Source organism: Vigna radiata, chromosome 1 (assembly GCF_000741045.1).
Source record: "Vigna radiata var. radiata cultivar VC1973A chromosome 1, Vradiata_ver6, whole genome shotgun sequence".
Taxonomy (NCBI): Eukaryota; Viridiplantae; Streptophyta; class Magnoliopsida; order Fabales; family Fabaceae; genus Vigna; species Vigna radiata.
The window spans coordinates 8755708-8773023 of record NC_028351.1 but is presented as its reverse complement, the minus strand read 5'-3'; the positions used below and the strand labels follow the sequence as shown (position 1 = coordinate 8773023).

The window sequence follows — 17316 nt, the reverse complement described above, 5'->3', positions numbered from 1 at the left end:
AGTTTGAATTTCTCATGAGATGAGAATTTGAATTTGAAATTCTCATGAGATGAGAGTTTGAATTTCTCATGAGATGAGAGTTTGAATTTTTCATGAGATGAGAGTTTGAATTTCTCATAAGGTGAGAATTTGAATTTCTCATAAGATGAGAATTTGAATCTCTCATGAGGTGAGAATTTGAATTTCTCATGAGATGTGAATTTGATTTTCTCATGAGATGAGAATTTGAATTTGAATTACTCATAAGATGAGAATTTGAATATCTCATGAGATGAGAATTTGAATTTCTCACCCGACCCCCCACCCCCACCCCCCGACATACTTTTGTTAACAAATATGATATATCCAACCAATTGTAAAACCTCTTAAAATAATGGAGAGAAAAAGCAAATATTTTTTAATATTAAAATGGAAAACAAAAGTAAAGAAAAAATTAATAATTTATAACAAACATTATAATGTATACCTTATGACAAGATTGCTTTGTATGTTTTGATATCATAATTCACCATAAATAAATGCTGAAGACTTATATATGTATATGATATGTATAATGTTATATTGTGTTGTTAAGACAAAGTTTATATTTACGTTATGATTTAGAAGTATTTTTACATTTGAGATGGGAATGAGTGATTTTTAAAAAGATAAGAAAATGAAAAAAAAAAAAAATTGTTTTCAAAGCATCACTTTAAATAAATAAATTGTGTTTTGAGATATAACTTCATGTTTATGACTTCTCAAATATATATATATATATATATATATATATATATATATATATATATATATATATAAATTACTTTACAATATTTTGTAGTTATGAATAAGTGATGTCTAATGCACCTTATATATAACATTGAAAAATCTAAATGTTCATGTTTCATTTGATTATGTGGTTTTGGCACGACGAAGACATTTCATTCTGTATTTCCATGCAACCTGAATGCTTGTTGCTGCAAAGCATCTCCAATAAGGTGATTCATACCTATCATAATATAATCAACAAGAAGAGATAATTAATTTCATAATTAAATGCATGTTTAGTTGAATTTATCTAATTCCCATTATTTAATAAGAACTCATGATCAGATATTTGATTGTTTTATTAGGGCATAAAACAGGAGAAGATTAACCTTATGGCTCCTTGAACACGGGGATTCCTAAAGAATCTTGCAAATAGGCCTGTAACTTCTTCAAGGTCTGCTGCTCTAAGGGAAAATGCCTCCACATTTGTTAAGCATATTACTCTTCTGTTACTAACCAGCTTTTGCCTTGGAATCCTTGCTTTTCTGCAACCTACAAGACAAAATTTCAAACAAGTTCAGCATGCCAATACCATAATCATGGAACATATTGAGTCTATCAAGAAGGTGGTTCACCGAAGAGATACAACAATGTTGAGATCTGAACTCAACCAAATAAGAGATTGATACTAGTCTCTATTCAAAACCTTAAGATAATACGTCTTTCACTTTTATATAATGATTTACTTTTCATTTCTATCTAATGTGAGATTTGAACTCACACTTGGATTCCCAACCATATATCCCTGTTCTATAAAGAATATTGCTAATGAGCGTTAAGTTACATGGACCAAAAACTGCACAGTAAAAATATAAAGGATCAAATTTGAAAAGAGTGAGGGAATAAATTTGCAAAATGATGATAGGAAAAGAGATCAAAACTGCAAATAAGGCTGAATAGTTCAACTCAGGTAAAAATGTAAGCATTGAATATGATAAATGCTTCAATTTTTTCAAAACAGTTTCTACTTTTATATCAAACAGTACCTTGGAGAAGTTGTTACTTTTCTAATGCTTTTGTTTTCTAGAAGTGAAATGTACCTTTGCTTGCTAAGGAATGCTCAAGACACCATGTCAGAAGTTCTTCACCACAGACACTCCCTTCATAAAGGGGAGCACTGATTCCATCTTCGCCAACGCTCTCCAATTTTCCACGCACAATAAAAACCATCTTCTCTACCAAACCACCATCATACAAAATTTTGCTTCCTTTGATATATGTTTTCTGCCTTAGCCTCTCACATATGGCATCCAAGATAGGCTCATCCAATAAGGCAAAAATTCGAACCTGCAGCATATAAAACACAATGTAAGATCCATTTTTTAAGCTTGAAGTGTGGACAATGCACAAAATCACCCTATCTTGTAATAAAACTCAACTGATTTAGCATAATGGAACAACAAAGATCAAATTCTAGAGCTCATGAACACAGAAGTTATATCTCTTGCAAAATCTATATAACCAGTGAATTGATGACAAGGAAACTACTGTACTAACTTTCTTAATAAATGTGAAGAGATGACGTCTAATTTCCCTTTGGAGGTCTTCTGGCAAATTCTCCAAGAGCATTTCTTCATTCACCCCCCTTGTTGCAGCCCAGTTATATCGTTCAGCCTGTCGCACTCTCCTACATGACAGACCAATCATATGAGTGGAATGGAATCTCTCTCACATTATATCAACCAGATAAATCATATGATTTCAATGCCTGTATAAAAGTGACAGATTGTGAAACTGTTTTAAGCATTTGCTCAAACAAACATGCAATAGCCTCCAATAGTGTGGCAATGATTAGTAGCTTCTCATAGTTGTCTTTGATCATATTCCACATTGGTGGAGTATGACATTAATTCAGAGGAAGGAATTAGGCTTTTGGAAAAATAATCATGTATAAGTGTATTGCAGTTCTATACTATACACTAGTGCTAAAGTTGGTAAGTAGTCTCTTTTTTGTAGATAACCCTTTTCCATCAACACTCTTGTCCTATACACTGGCAGTGCATAATGCATTTTAGCAAATGCATTCAGGTGGAAGCATAGTCAGAAACACATATATAGAGATTCAAGGTATTACAAGGTAAAAAAGAAAAGCAAACTATCATTGGTCACTCAGTAAAAGATTCTGCAATAGTTGTTTACTTGAGTTGATCTATTTTTACCTGTAAAGTAGTAATATTTTCTACTTGAAGTTAATATATACATTGCCAAAAATGTTGCTTTGGAAAAGAGTAGAGTTATAACAAGAAAATTTTAACCAATTTAACAACAAATTCTGAGGGAAATACAAGTCTGACCATAATGGGAAAGAATTGTACCTTCTTATATCATCTCCTAAGCGCCGGTGGCTCATCCATTGCTCAAAATCACGTCGCCTAAGTGACATCTCTAGCTTCCTTTAAGAGAAAGTAAGAAGACAAAATCTACATAAATATATATTTATGTTGCTAACTATTTAATATATAACAAGTGGTAAATTTATTAGCCAAAATTACTCTAGAAAAGCTACTAGAATAAGAGCTCTTTGAAGTCCAGAACTCATAGATAAAACCATCAAGCCAAAAAGTCCCAGTTCCAAAGTCATGAAACCGGTAATGAACTTATATTGAGTTACATTTAGATCAAAGTAAAGGCAACAACTTTAGAAAAGGCTGTATTAATCCAACCACATACAAGGGAGAGAAAGCAGTGCAACTTATTTCTTTCTATGAAGCTCACAAATCCTTCAGTATTCAAGGTAGATCATTAGATAAATTTGTAAAATATTCCTTAAAGGAACTCTAAAAAATAAATTATTTAAGAGAGGAGGAGAGAAGACAATGTTGTCCTCAAACAACACTTGTTAGTCATAGTACTGTGTTCTAGGTATAAACTAATGATGTTTTCCATACATGAAGCATGACATTCTACCTGCGTCCAAGAGCCTGGAGAATATTCTGTATGTTTCCAATGAGAAGAGCAAACAGCAACAGTCCTGACGCAAGAATGGCCTTAGTAAAAAGGATTTCGGGAACAAAATAGCTAGGGATTAAATTCCCAGTCAGTGTACTAATTTGCTGCAGAAAACACGCACAGAGCATTAGTAGGATTTCATCTATTTGAAAAATAAATATTGAATTAAAAAGCATGTCATTTATATACATCAACAAAGTATCTTGTTCCCAATATAATTTCAATGAGGCTTTTCCAGATTCGTAGATATTCATTTTTAGAATTTCTTACTCTAGAAGACAGTATTTTGCATGCTATCTTGCCTCAATTTTCAACACTAGGAAAGCTTTATATCTCGTAAGTTCTAATAAAAGTACACCTCACAACTATACTTGTAACATGATAAACTTAAACAAAGTTACCTGAAATCCCCAAAATGATGAATAGAAATATCTAGTAGATAGATTAGGATGTGCAGTAAGGTTGACAGCTTTAATAAAGATACCATAACCATCACGAAAACCATCTTCAGTAAAACAAGCATTTGCAACAGGATTGTTCCTCCAATTATGCCAACTATTGTTATGTTGATATGCTTCAGTTATTCCATGTCCACAATCGATGAATTTTGTGCATCCAGCAATATGTGTGGTATCACAGGCCTCTCGTAGACACTGATTAACCCTCTGGGAGAAGATATAGAAAGAATGCTAAAATTAATAACTGGATATGAACCTATATTTGATGTAGCCACATAACTGAAATTTCCCAACTTTTAATTGAATCTCTGGTCATCATTTCATTATTAGTTGGTAGTAATAAAATGTGTGTGAGTGAATGCAAGATGATTTTTTTTTCTTCATTCATCAATGATGAACTTTTATGAACATAATTCACATTCCACTTTAACAATAATGTACAATATAAAGGATATCAGAAGTATGCAACCATTTTCTTTTTCCTGTTCACATAAACACAGCTTGAGATTACCAAATAATGCTTTAAAACTTAATGTAGCTCACAAAATCACAGGGACTCATTTCCTTTACAATTTATATTGAATTTCAAAGCTATGTCAATTTAAAATTAGAAATTATAGAAAAAAGTGGCAGGAAATACAATTATGTAAAGGAAAGGCCTTAACCTACCTGCAAACTGAAGAGGTACCACCAGGATCCAACAACATGGCCAGACAGTACAAAGGTAAAAAGATTTATAAAGAAATTTGCCCACGGAGACTCGAATACGAATCCAGCTGGAGAAAATATCATAGGAAGAAATCTACATAGTCTAGGGATATGCTGGACGAGGATCACAATGCGCAAAAGGTTATTTGCATAGTTTGCTCCTGCTGACCCTGCCCCTAAGTGCGATGGTAGGACAAACAATATGAATATCTGCAAATATTTCACAGAATTATACCATGATCATGAGTTTGACAAACAGAAAATTATTCACCTCAAATTGCTTCTGTCTTCATAAAATAGTATACACCCAAAGTTAGTGACAAGGAATGAAAACATAGTGTAGATTGTGTGCTTGATCATGAAAAAATCACATTAGATGCAAATGATACTGCTGTGAACATAAGCAGAAAGGGAAATGGAGAGAAATTTACCTGAGGAAGTGGAAGGACAACAAATAAGTCAATGAAAAAAGATGTCTTAATGTAATGAAGAGCTATTTTCTTTGGATGGTCAACTAACTCCCCAGCACCAACCACCCTAGACTCAGGAGCCACATAAGCCAACCTAAACTGCAGACAAACATTTGATGATAAAAAGAAGCAAACAAATATGATTCATAGGTTGCCTTAAGGAACATTCAGCAGATTATGTTATATCCTCTTAGTCACTTACAGAGAGAAAACTTTTAAATACATGTCTCAAAGTGACTTAATATAAGAAAAGTAGTTAAACAGTTACAAAGAAATAAACAACCGCTAGAAAAGTCTTAAAGATTACCTGCAGAACAATGTTTAGGAAGTGTATGAAATCATTCATGCTTCTAAGTGCAACAAGAAGTTTTGTAAAAGCCCAGTCTATAACAATACACTTATTATTCTGCATAAGAAAGTCAGAAAATAACAAGAATCACATAGGAACTAACTAGTACAGCATGCAATATTTTGAATCGTGATAAAGGGGTTAAACCATACCTTCTGCACAGAGAGCAAGAAAAAAAATGACGGATCCACAAAAATTGCCACCAAGCAACATATTATAAAAAATTGATTCCATTGTTGTACAAGTTTATTATGAGGATTGATAACTCTAGGAACATGGGGAATCAAGAAAGTAAAAAGTCTTCTCGCCCAATTCTTGGCATCATCGCAAAGAGTATTCCGAAACTGAAAATATCAAAAGTTGAAAATTGTTGAGTAAATGAAGCTAATATTGTCAAGGTGATTCATAAGATCAAATGTCCACAAATGGAAAAATAGATTTCAAAATGTGAAAGATTATTGCCAACATAACCAAAAAATAGACCATAATTAGAACCACAACATCTCTTTTTTATGCATATACATGCATGACAAAATAGCTTGTATTTCCATTTTAGGTCCAACTGCAGTAACTATTCCAAATCTTATCACCTTGTGAAAAAATATTTTATGGAAACAACAAAGTAGTCCACAATAAGAATAAAATACACCATGATATTATGTACAAACATAAAAACCTTTGGCCGCTTTAGAAGTTGTAGTTTCAAAAAATCACCTAGGCATTCTTACAAAATATCATCATATTAAACCATAAGCAATTCTTATAATTAAACTATATAGCAGAAGCATACACATTAGTATAAAATTCTTGAGTATGATCAATGCAAAAACTGAAGAACCTTGACAAACAAAGTGTAATCTAAGGAAACTTCAACATGTAGCAGTCATAAGCTTCTTAAGAGAAAGGAAAGTATAATTTATTCTATACCTCATGATTAAATATACCCGAAGCATTTGAACTACTTTTCTGAATAGCCTTGAAGTAAGTTGGGCATGTTGTACAATATGGATCACTACACATTCCCAGTGGACCGGACCTAACTAAATGTTCATTCTTGCAAGCATAGTTCTGCAAATCATTTTCACCCATGATGCCACAGCATGAAGAAAAATTTTCTGTCTTACTTTCTTCTGCTTGTGACTGGGGTGCCACTTTATTCTGCCGAAAAAGGTTTCCAGGTCTATTAGTAACATGCAATGGACCACTCATCTGATTAAATGGAGTTATTCTCTGAATTCGTAGGGGACCAGTGTATCCCACAATATTAGTATCTCTTTCAAGTGGCTCTGTGAGTGTGGTGGGAATAGAAATTGATACACTTCGAGTCCTAGATACATGCCTTGGGAATCTAGAATCAAGGACTTCAACTGATACTTGAGGATGACAATCTGATAGAATTGCCACCTCATCTCTCTCCAAATTAGCCATGTGTTCTGCAAACTAAAAAGAAAAATTTTGCATCTCAATTTCTATGTCAAAACATTGATATCAAAGTCAAAACTAATCCAACCTATGCAGAAAACAATGAATAAGTGAAAAGGAAACAAAACATACAGAGCCCAGAAACAACAATCAAAGATTTTATTGGTAAGTTCATTCTTTTTCAGTTGAGGTTTTTTTTTTCTTCAAATTAATTTTGGAAACTCCCCTATCCACTCTGCTATCTCTTTTTCTACTCTTGACAAAATCACAACCCTTCATGAAGGAAAAAAAAATGAAAAACAAAACAAATCCAAGAGCTTTTGTGACAGACAGCAGCAGTAGGTTTCCATGTTATACAGGCTCAAGCGTCTTCTATATCATTACTTCCTGAGAAATGAAAATGAAAAGTAACAACATGGGTTATTTTCTAAGCATTTTGAACCCTTAACATAGCTTATTTTTCAAGGAACAACAGCGTTCTTTCATCACTAAAAATGGTGAAACCATCAAACACAGAAAAAAATGGTAATAGACACTGCTCCAGGAAGAATCCATACATGATATAGTAAAGAGTGACCAAAACAAGCAAAAGGGTATGAAATGAATGAAAGATTGATCCTATTTCAAAGTATAGAACAGCAAGGAAACTAAGGGTGAGACCTGTATAAGGTATTGAAATACTCAGAAGTCAGGCCCCACTAACTGTTGCCAATGTCACAGTGCAGCCATTTGAAAATACAGAATGGCACAAGAGGAGAGGAGGAGAAGATGATTCTCATTGATATAAATAAGAATCATGAGTGAGAAAGAGAGAGAAAAGGTGACTGTGTTTTAGTCTTTGAGGCAACTTTTGACCAAAGAACGTGTGAAACTAAGGTAGCAGAAAGCAGAAAATAAACCAGCATTGATGTGTTTGGTGTGTGTTTTTCCCACACACTTTCCTGTTAGCTCCTTTGAACACTCCTTTGTACCTTTGGCTACGACAATGTTTATTTCTCCGACAAAATCTAGATAAGGATTTTTCATTATATCCTATCTCTCCAACTATTTAGTTCTATTCTAAAACAATTTAATATCTTTGTCAATTCAAATATCACACTAAAGTTTGTTGATTTCTTTTACTACTAATTATATTTTCCAGAGCAAAATTTGTATATCATTTTCATATTACCTTAAGAATTATCGTGGTTAGTTTATAATTATTTGTGTAAATAAATCTACACTAACTACCCAAGATCATAAAACAATTTTTATAATTAATTATTTTCTTTGTAAAATTTCACATTTTGCATATCAAAATATTTTTTTTAATTTTAAATTTTGTACTTTTTTCTCTGCATAATTGTCATTAACAAAGATGGAAGTAATTATGCTTAAATGAGATTAATGTTTTAGGGTAAATATTTTCAGTATTAATTATATTTTAAGAATTATATATACAATAATTATTATAAGTATTAAATAATTGGGTTTCTAATTTATTTATTCTATGGTTTTGTTGTTAATTCCTCATATTTGTAAGTAAAATAAATTAATTGAAATACATTAATTTTACCACTTAGGAATATTGTTAAATAGTATTATAAAATATTAGAATTATTTTTTTTTTCATATAAAATAGTTACGGACTCCAACACTGTTATTATAATTAAATAATTTTAGACTGCTATTGATTGTATAATTATCAATTTTTTTTTGTATTTTTCAATTATACTAATTAATTATTTATTCACGTAAATTTTAAATGTTAATACTGAAATGTAACAATTTTTAAACTTTAAACGTTGTTGTTGTTGTTTTCCCATTCTCTTTATATATTTTACGTAATTATTTTAACAATATTACTATTAGATAAAAATATTTTAATTTTGAGAAACTTAAAAGACTAACCATATTACTAATTGTTTTTAAGGACTGACAAACATATTTAAATTTGTATTTATTTGGTAATCTTTCGTGTGGGTCCCATTCTCTGAAATAGTCAGACTAATGTGAAGAAGACACGTGGCTTTTTGTAATATATTTGTGTTTACACGAGTCTAACGCGGTGTATTTATTTCTGTTATAAAAGCTGACAGTGTTTTGTTGCTTTTTATTATTAATTATTAAATTGAAAATTGTATTCAAATTACAATTTTGTTAAAATAGATCAACTAAATGACATAAAAATAAGAGGGGAATGGATGAAAGTTAAAAAGAGAACAAAACTATATAAATTAATTTGATAATTACTCTCGTTCATTTTAAATATAAGAAAAAAAAATGTAATTTACACTTACTAAGGAAGATGTTTTTTCCAATTAAAAAATAATGTAAAACTAATCTACAATTCCCTCACAAAGATAACATCCGCAAGATTACATTCACTTGCGACAAAAGTTCCATCACAAAGAAAAATAAAAGTTATAAATAACCTATCTTTCTAAGATTGTTGGAAGTCCACCATTGACGACTTTCATTATAAAAAAACGACTTAGACAATTATTATTTATAAGAAGAATTCGTTTGAAGGTTATACTTTGAAAAATTCTTCACTAAAATCCGAGGAATTTAATTAACATCTTAATTAATTTACCAAAAAAAAACTTGTTTACATGGTCTAAAAAAGTTTAGTAAGAAAACTTTATGTATTTATTGTTTACATGGGATGACCTATGTTGTCAATATCATCATAGTCTCCATTATTTATTATCGACAACCACATGCATTTCAATTACAGCTTTTAATTGTTTTATTTATTTTGTATTCTCTTTCAATTATATGTTTTTTTTTGGCAATAAATTTAATTGAATAGTTGTTGTTAATCGGGTTAGAGGAGATTGTGTATTCAAATAAACACCTTCTTCTTTCATTCTAAAAAGTGATTATTTGAAATATAATTTTCATTGAATTATACTTTCAATACTGGTAGGAGTGTTGATTTGAGGTTTTTTGGATCGTAAAAAGTGTCATTGAAAACTTGTTAGAGACTTACAATCATGTTACCTATTAAAATCTTATATCCAAAGCCAACATCATAATGCTTAACTTTAGTAATACATTTAATAAAGCATAAATTATCAGAATAAAATTCTTAATTCGATTGAAAACCATATATACAGTCCTTTTGACACTGCATAATTTTTTTCTTTTTATTATTGATTTAATTATATTTTTTGTTTCTATAATTTATGAAATTTGTAATTTTTTTCTGAAATTTAATTTTTATTTATCGGTATGGTATGATTGTATATGAAATCGGACCGAGCAACCAAGACAAAAAAATTAACTATAATATTCAGCAACTTAAGATAAAATGTAATTATCATCAATTGGATTCTAATTAGGTTACTGTTAATCAAAGATTCATTCTAAAATTTATAAATAAAAGTTTGCAATAAGAAAGTAAAAAAATGTATTTACTGTGTTATTAATATCTGAACTGTAAAACGTTAAACTGATTTTTTTGCATGTGTCTTTCGAAATGCTTAGACAAATAGTTATAGTTATAAAATACTTGGAATAAATAACAACATTTGAACCCTTTGATTACTTCCGAGACCTTGGATGTTAACTTCAACCCCATACTCCAAAACATTATCCATAATTTTGGTTCTTAATATTTTTTTTTTACACAATTTTGACCTCTCAACTTTTAACTTTTCTTAATCTTGTTAAATTTTTAGTTTAATTATCCATGTTTTTGTTACATTTTTAGTTTAATTATCCGTAATTTAATATAATATTTAGTTTAATTATTTGTAAGTTTTTGTTACTTTAAACATAACACGTTGATTTGGGGGAATGCATAATACTCTCAACTTTTTTACACAATTGAAAAAGTTAATAGCCGTAGAGATTTGTTAACAAATGCAATTTGATAGCACTTATTAAAATTAGAAGTTGAATAAAATTACAAGTAGTTAAAAATTCAAAGATTAAAATTGTATAAAGATAAATTCGAGGACTTAAATTACAGATAACTAAAAACCAAAAAATTAAAATCACAAGTGACTGAAATTGCAATTAAATCATAAAATTTATGAAAAAAAATAAAGTGTATATGATTTGGGCAAATATTTAGTGTATATTCTCTAGAATAGTTTGTAGGCCACAAGTTTTTGTAAAAAAATGCAAACAAGTTATAAAATCATTAAAAATGTACACAAGTGAATCTCGTGAATGAGAAAAAGGATACTTAGGGGGTAAAAAGAAGGAATGTTCATATGTTTCGCTGTGCAATTTTTTATTATAATAATTTTTTTAAAAATTATCTGGTGCAACTAGAAATTATAGGGGTGCAGGAAGAAAAAACCTTTAAACAAGTAGGTTTAGAGACATTTAGTCCTTGTCACACTCTTAGACACCATAACTTAGATGTTTTACATGGAAAAAAAGCACCTCCATTAGCCTTAGTTCTTGAAAAACATGTTTCTTGAATGCATATTCTTATACTAGTTGAGAGTAGTGTTACTAATAAACCGCATGATGAATAATCAAAGCACAAAAATCATCTGCAGCCATGCAAGTGAAAAGATTCAGTAAAAATGAACAATACCTCCAGAATTTGCTAATGAATGCTTCTCCAATTGGAGAATCCCTAAATTTACATTGTCTTGCAGCAGAAGTTAAGGAATCACGTCTCCAAAATTCACAAGGCATCCGTAAAAGGAACCTTCATATCCACATAAAATTACAGACAATTTAAAGAACCCGCATTTATTATGATAAATATTTTAGTCCCATGTGACAAGAACCCAGAAGAAATACATGCTCTGCTCCAGAGAAAAAAACATTCTGGAAGGGGTAATGAGCTTATAAAGACTCTGAAGTATCACAAATTAACATGTGTTTGAATCTACTAATTGTTGTGAAATCAGGTATTTACCACTAACATGGACATAGCGACCCTTGCAAAGGAAAGTCTACGGAATCAGACCACGAGTTCTCAGAAAAACATCCTAGATTATCTGTTTGACAATTCAATATACAGTTTTCTTGGAATTCCTCCTCATCACATGTTTCCTCGATCTAGCTGATAGAAACATATCAGGCCTTGAAAAGGAAGAGAGACATCTGCATTAAAATGTCAAGAGCATTACAGATGCTCAAGTCTCAAACCATTATGAGACTTCCAGTAATAGAAAAATATATAATTAGGCAAGTTATAATGTTAGAGTTCCTCAAACTTTCTGCTCGCATAGTTGCATCCTGAGTCCTGAAAGTTGACTCCTCTCCATCAGGCTACTATAAATCTTGATTACAATAACAAAGGGAAGAGAAGATAAATTTTTACCACTTTGAAAACAACTGAGAATTATTCAGCTTCCAGTCACCAAAAGATGAAGCACACGTGTCTTCATTCTCGAGATGCTTCAACTACATGGATGGCATCAAATTCTTGACTGCAAAATAGTCTTGATTATAATACATTCTCTCATCCATAAGATGGACCCACGGTAGAATTTTGACCCCTCCTGAATATAAGTTCCGACAAAACCATGGCTACTTACCAAAAATCTCCACATGAACAAACACCATCTTTCATATGGTGAAAACGATTTGTGTCCCTTATATAAATTTCTCTTCCTTCCAATTTGCTTATGGCTTTTATCACAGCATGGCAGTCATCGCATATTCTCAGGTTCTTAATTACTTGAAGAGGTTGTCCTGGACTTGTGTTGAGTAGCCCTAATACTACAGCTAACTTCTCACTGTGCCCGCACAATATCTGCTCCTTATCCTGTTCCTCCACATCTTGCAGCACAAAGTTAGTCTTGGGGAGATAGCCGGACTTCTTCATCTCCATATTCAATTTATCCAACTTCTCCAAGATATCTTTCATCTGTGGATGTGATTGGTCACTAGCAAGAAGCATGTGCACTTTGTGTCCAACTTCAATCCAACTATATCCAGGGTTTTTCCTCAATCCCTTACTTTTCATCATTTCACGTATTCTATTTTCTTCATCCCATAAGCCCTTTGAAGCATAGATATTGGACAAAAGAACGTAGTTCCCAGGGTTGGCTGGTTCTAACGGGAAAAGCTTCTCTGCAGCAATTTCACCTAAACTCAAATTATTGTGAACTCTGCAAGAACTTAGCAGGGCTCCCCATACACAAGCATCAGGTTCAAATGGCATTTCCTTAATGATAGAGTAAGCCTCTTCAAGTTTTCCAACACGACTGAGCAGAGTCACCATGCAAGCATAATGTTCCATTTTAGGCTCAATGCCATGTTCTTTGGACATACTATTATAATAATGCCATCCTTCTTCAGTCAAGCCATTTTGCGCACATGCTGATAAAACACACGTAAATGTAATCGAATCCGGCTTCTGGCCACTCTGCTGCATCATATGAAACATCTCCATTGTTTCCTTAGCCTTCCCATGCATTGCATATCCACTCATAACAGCATTCCACGAAACCAAATTTGGGGCCAACATATTGTCAAAACAACGCCGGGACAACTGAATTCTCCCACATTTAGCATACATATCTATCAACGCACTACCTACATATACATCATCAAAAATCCCCTTTCTAAGGGAAAAGCAATGAATTTCCTTCCCGTGTGTTAATGCTGAAATATTCCCACAAGCAGGAATCAAGCTTGGGATTGTCACGGCATTAGGCTCCACACCATTAGCCTGCATATCTCTAAAAAGCTCCAAAGCCTCGAAATCCTTGCCATTCTGGGAACAGCTAGCAATCACTGAAGTCCATGTCACAACATTCAACTCCATTTTCTGGTCCTTTAACCTGTTAAATACCTCCAACGCGGAGTCAACCATACCATTCCGCGACAAGCCAGTAAGAAAAGCATTCAAAGACCCGATTTCCACTTCTTCCACTTCATCAAACACCCTACTCATCTCCTTCACACAGCCACATTTCCCATACATATCAAGCATGGCACTAACCACAAACTTGTCACATAACAGCCCCTCCTTGATGACATAACAATGAACCTGAGACCCCATCACCACATCCTCCAAGCACCCCACAGAAGGAAGCACACACGAAACAGTACTCCCGTCAGGCAAAAACCCTTCCAACAACATTACCCGAAACATCCCCACGGCCTCATCATACAAGCCATTATTACCAAGCCCAACAAGCAAGCCATTCCACGTCACCAAATTGGGCTCCACCCCACAACTCCTCATCTCACCGAAAAGCCCTCTGGCCTCATCCACAAGTCCAAGGCGCGAGTACCCAGCAATCATGGCACTCCAGACAACCACATCTCTCTCAGGCATTCTGTCGAACAGTTTCCTTGCATCCACAATGCGATCACATTTGAGGTACATCTGGATCAACGAGGAGGCCACGATGGAATCTGAGACAAACCCAGATGCCAAGGCGAAGGCGTGGACCTGTTGGCCCTGGTTTAGGGCGCGGAGGATGGCGCAGGACTTAATGGTGGTGGGGAGGAGGAAGGCATCGGAGACGAGACCGCGGGGAGCGAGGTGGGAGAATGCGGTGAGGACGTGGGGGAAGTGGGAAGAGCGGGCGAAGGCTTGGATGAGTGAGGAGAAGGAGAAGAGGGTTGGGTGGGGGAGGTGGGAGGATAGGGTGAGGGAGAGTTGGGGGGTGGAGAGAGAGTGGGTGTTGGCGTAAAGAGAGAGGAGGGTGGTGGTGAGGTGGGTGTCGGAGAAAAGGTTGAGTTTGAGGATCAAGGCGTGAGCTTGGCGCGCCTGCGACAGGGTGGCCGTGGGAGAGGACAGACATTGGGAGAGGACGTGGAACATAGCACCCTCACTCCGGTGGTTTCTGTCTGTCACTCTTGTTAGTGTTGCTGCTCATGGCAAGAGGGTTTGGGTTTATTTAACCTTTATCACTTTATTTTAGTAACATAAAAATATTATTATGTTTACCTAAACAACATTTATGGAGATAATTATTTATTATTTACAATTAAATCATCTATATATATAATTAATTTTTTTGAAGTGGAATAGATTAAGGATATAAACTACTCATTTAAAACATTTCTCACATAAAATCTTAAAACATTGCATGGATTAAATATGTTTTCAATTTATTAATTTTCAATATAAATTAAAATTAGTTATTCTTTTGAAATATTAACTCAGGCTTTCATGTTAAAAGATGTATGAATTTAATTTTTTTTAATCAAATTTTATTAAATTTATTTAATATTTTAAATATATTTCATAATAATATTTGAATTATTTTTAATATTTAATTTATTTTTTAGCATTAATTGAAAAACACAATTAAAATCTTAAAAAAATTTAAAATTTTATTAAAAAGATTAAATTCAAATAGTTCTAAAAATAAAAAATTAAATTAGTTCAAAATTTTAAAAAGAAATAATTTTAATTTTTACTTAAAATTTAAGGAAAATGTATATTTTACCTAAATAATATATATTAGTTTAGGAAAATAACTATTTATTGTTTATAATTAAATTATCTGTATGTATAATTATTTTTTTTAGTGGGATAGATTAAAGAGATAGACTACTCATATAAAAAAGTTAAAACAATTCTAACATAAAATCTTAAACCATGATATTTGTTGATTTTATTTATTTTATATTATAATTGGGTTTTAAACATTCTTATTTATGCGGATAACAGGATAAACCATCGAACTTAATAATAATTTTGAGAGATATTTTTTTCTAAGATAAATGGAAAAGAGTAATTACTAACCTTAATCAATGTAATTGGTGCAATATAATATTTATCATATGTTAATATATTTATAAAATAATTTGATATAAAAAACTTAAAAAATATAAATTGATCTTAGAAAACAATTTAAGATAAAATGAAAATTTATTATAAAATTCTAATAAATAAAGATATTATATTTCAAAATAAAAATGTATTAAAATAATTTAGATATTTTATTTATGATTTTAATATTTTTATCTTAATTCCATGTTTTTATTGTAATGTCAAACATAACTAGTAATAAAACATTAAACACACAAATACTAACATTTTAAAACTTCAAGATTAAAAAGGTGTCATATTTAAATTATTAAATCAAGAAAAAAAATTGTTTCTGTGTGAAGCCGAGTCACCAAACCAGTACAACTTCCTCTTCTTAGACCGTTCGCTAATCCCAAAGTCAATCCTCTAACAGTTTACCTTCTCCTCTCCCCTATTTCTAATGCGCCCGGAGGATACCTGCCAAAGGTACTCCGATGCTTAACTTAGTTAGGTTATCTGATCGGATGTCTGAATTCAAAAGTAAATGTGCAATAAATGAACCCACTTACCTGCTACCTCTGACATGTATTTATAGTGTTGGATATGGGCCTAGAATTAAGGTAATCTTAATCAAGGCCCAATCACAGCCGAGTTGCTTTAAGCATGTAATTATCCTAATTATCTTGACCTTACCTTAATCATGCAGACCGTCTGCATCTTACCGTCCGGTCCCTTTCGCTCACCCTTGGACCGTTCGGTGTAACCGGCTGGTAGAAATATACTACCGTACAATATTCAAACATAATATTATATGTTTTAATTTAAAAAAAACAAACATAATAAAATACTTATTAAAAATTGCTTTGCAAATTATTATTTTAAAAATTCAAAATACTCNCATATTTATAAATATATATGCCAGAGCGTTCTCGTTTCGTTCTTCATATTCAAAATATTCGTTTCGTTCTCGTTCCATTCTCTGACTAAAGAAAGAATCAAGTCAGTCAAAAGAAGCTTTCAAGAAAGATGGGTAAGAAATACAAGCCTTCTATAAAGAAAAAGAGCTCCCTCGGAAAGAAAGAACCCGCCACAAATTCTCCGACTCCAACTCCACCACTAACGGCTCACGTTGATCCCATGGAGCCCTCCGCCGGCATCTTGCCCAGGTGTTGCCGCCATTGTCCGCCCTGCTCCGCGGTGAACAACTCACCCTTGAAGCATCGTTCCCCCTCCCCCTCGTCTTCTTCAATGAAGAAACCACTTTTTTATCCCATGGAGCCCTCCGCCGACATTTTGCTCGGATGCTGCTATTGTCAGCCGTGCTCCACCGTCAACAACCCACCCTTGAAGCGCCATTCGTCTTCTGTAACCGTTCGATGTAACCGGCCGGTAGAAATATACTACCGTACAATATTCAAACATAATATTATATGTTTTAATTTAAAAAAAAAACATATATAAACTCACCCTTGGAACGTTCGG

The 17316-nt window shown here is 32.6% G+C and overlaps 2 protein-coding genes across 6 annotated transcripts; both read right to left on the bottom strand.

Annotated features, from left to right (window-relative positions):
• Positions 1-820: 820 nt before the first annotated feature.
• LOC106770601 (probable cyclic nucleotide-gated ion channel 20, chloroplastic) lies at positions 821-8126 on the bottom strand. Its single transcript, XM_014656405.2, has 13 exons — positions 7824-8126; positions 6669-7181; positions 5894-6085; positions 5700-5798; positions 5354-5491; positions 4884-5132; positions 4158-4421; positions 3715-3860; positions 3123-3200; positions 2305-2434; positions 1848-2094; positions 1137-1299; positions 821-988 (listed from the first exon to the last, which is right to left on the bottom strand). The coding sequence occupies exons 2-13, from the start codon at positions 7167-7169 to the stop codon at positions 892-894; spliced, it is 2304 nt and encodes a 767-aa protein (XP_014511891.1). The 5' UTR covers positions 7170-7181; positions 7824-8126; the 3' UTR covers positions 821-891.
• A 3719-nt stretch (positions 8127-11845) lies between these two features.
• Positions 11846-14950, bottom strand: LOC106770761 (pentatricopeptide repeat-containing protein At1g20230). 5 transcript variants are annotated; one of them, XM_022783918.1, is made up of 3 exons: positions 12656-14950; positions 12439-12547; positions 11846-12360 (listed from the first exon to the last, which is right to left on the bottom strand). In XM_022783918.1, exons 1-2 carry the CDS (start codon positions 14896-14898, stop codon positions 12502-12504), a joined length of 2289 nt encoding a protein of 762 aa, XP_022639639.1. In that variant the 5' UTR covers positions 14899-14950; the 3' UTR covers positions 11846-12360; positions 12439-12501. The 5 variants fall into 5 exon arrangements, with proteins under 5 accessions (XP_022639639.1, XP_022639643.1, XP_014512078.1 ...); XM_022783922.1 differs by having other exon boundaries at positions 11846-12218; XM_014656592.2 differs by having other exon boundaries at positions 12439-14950.
• Positions 14951-17316: the final 2366 nt, after the last annotated feature.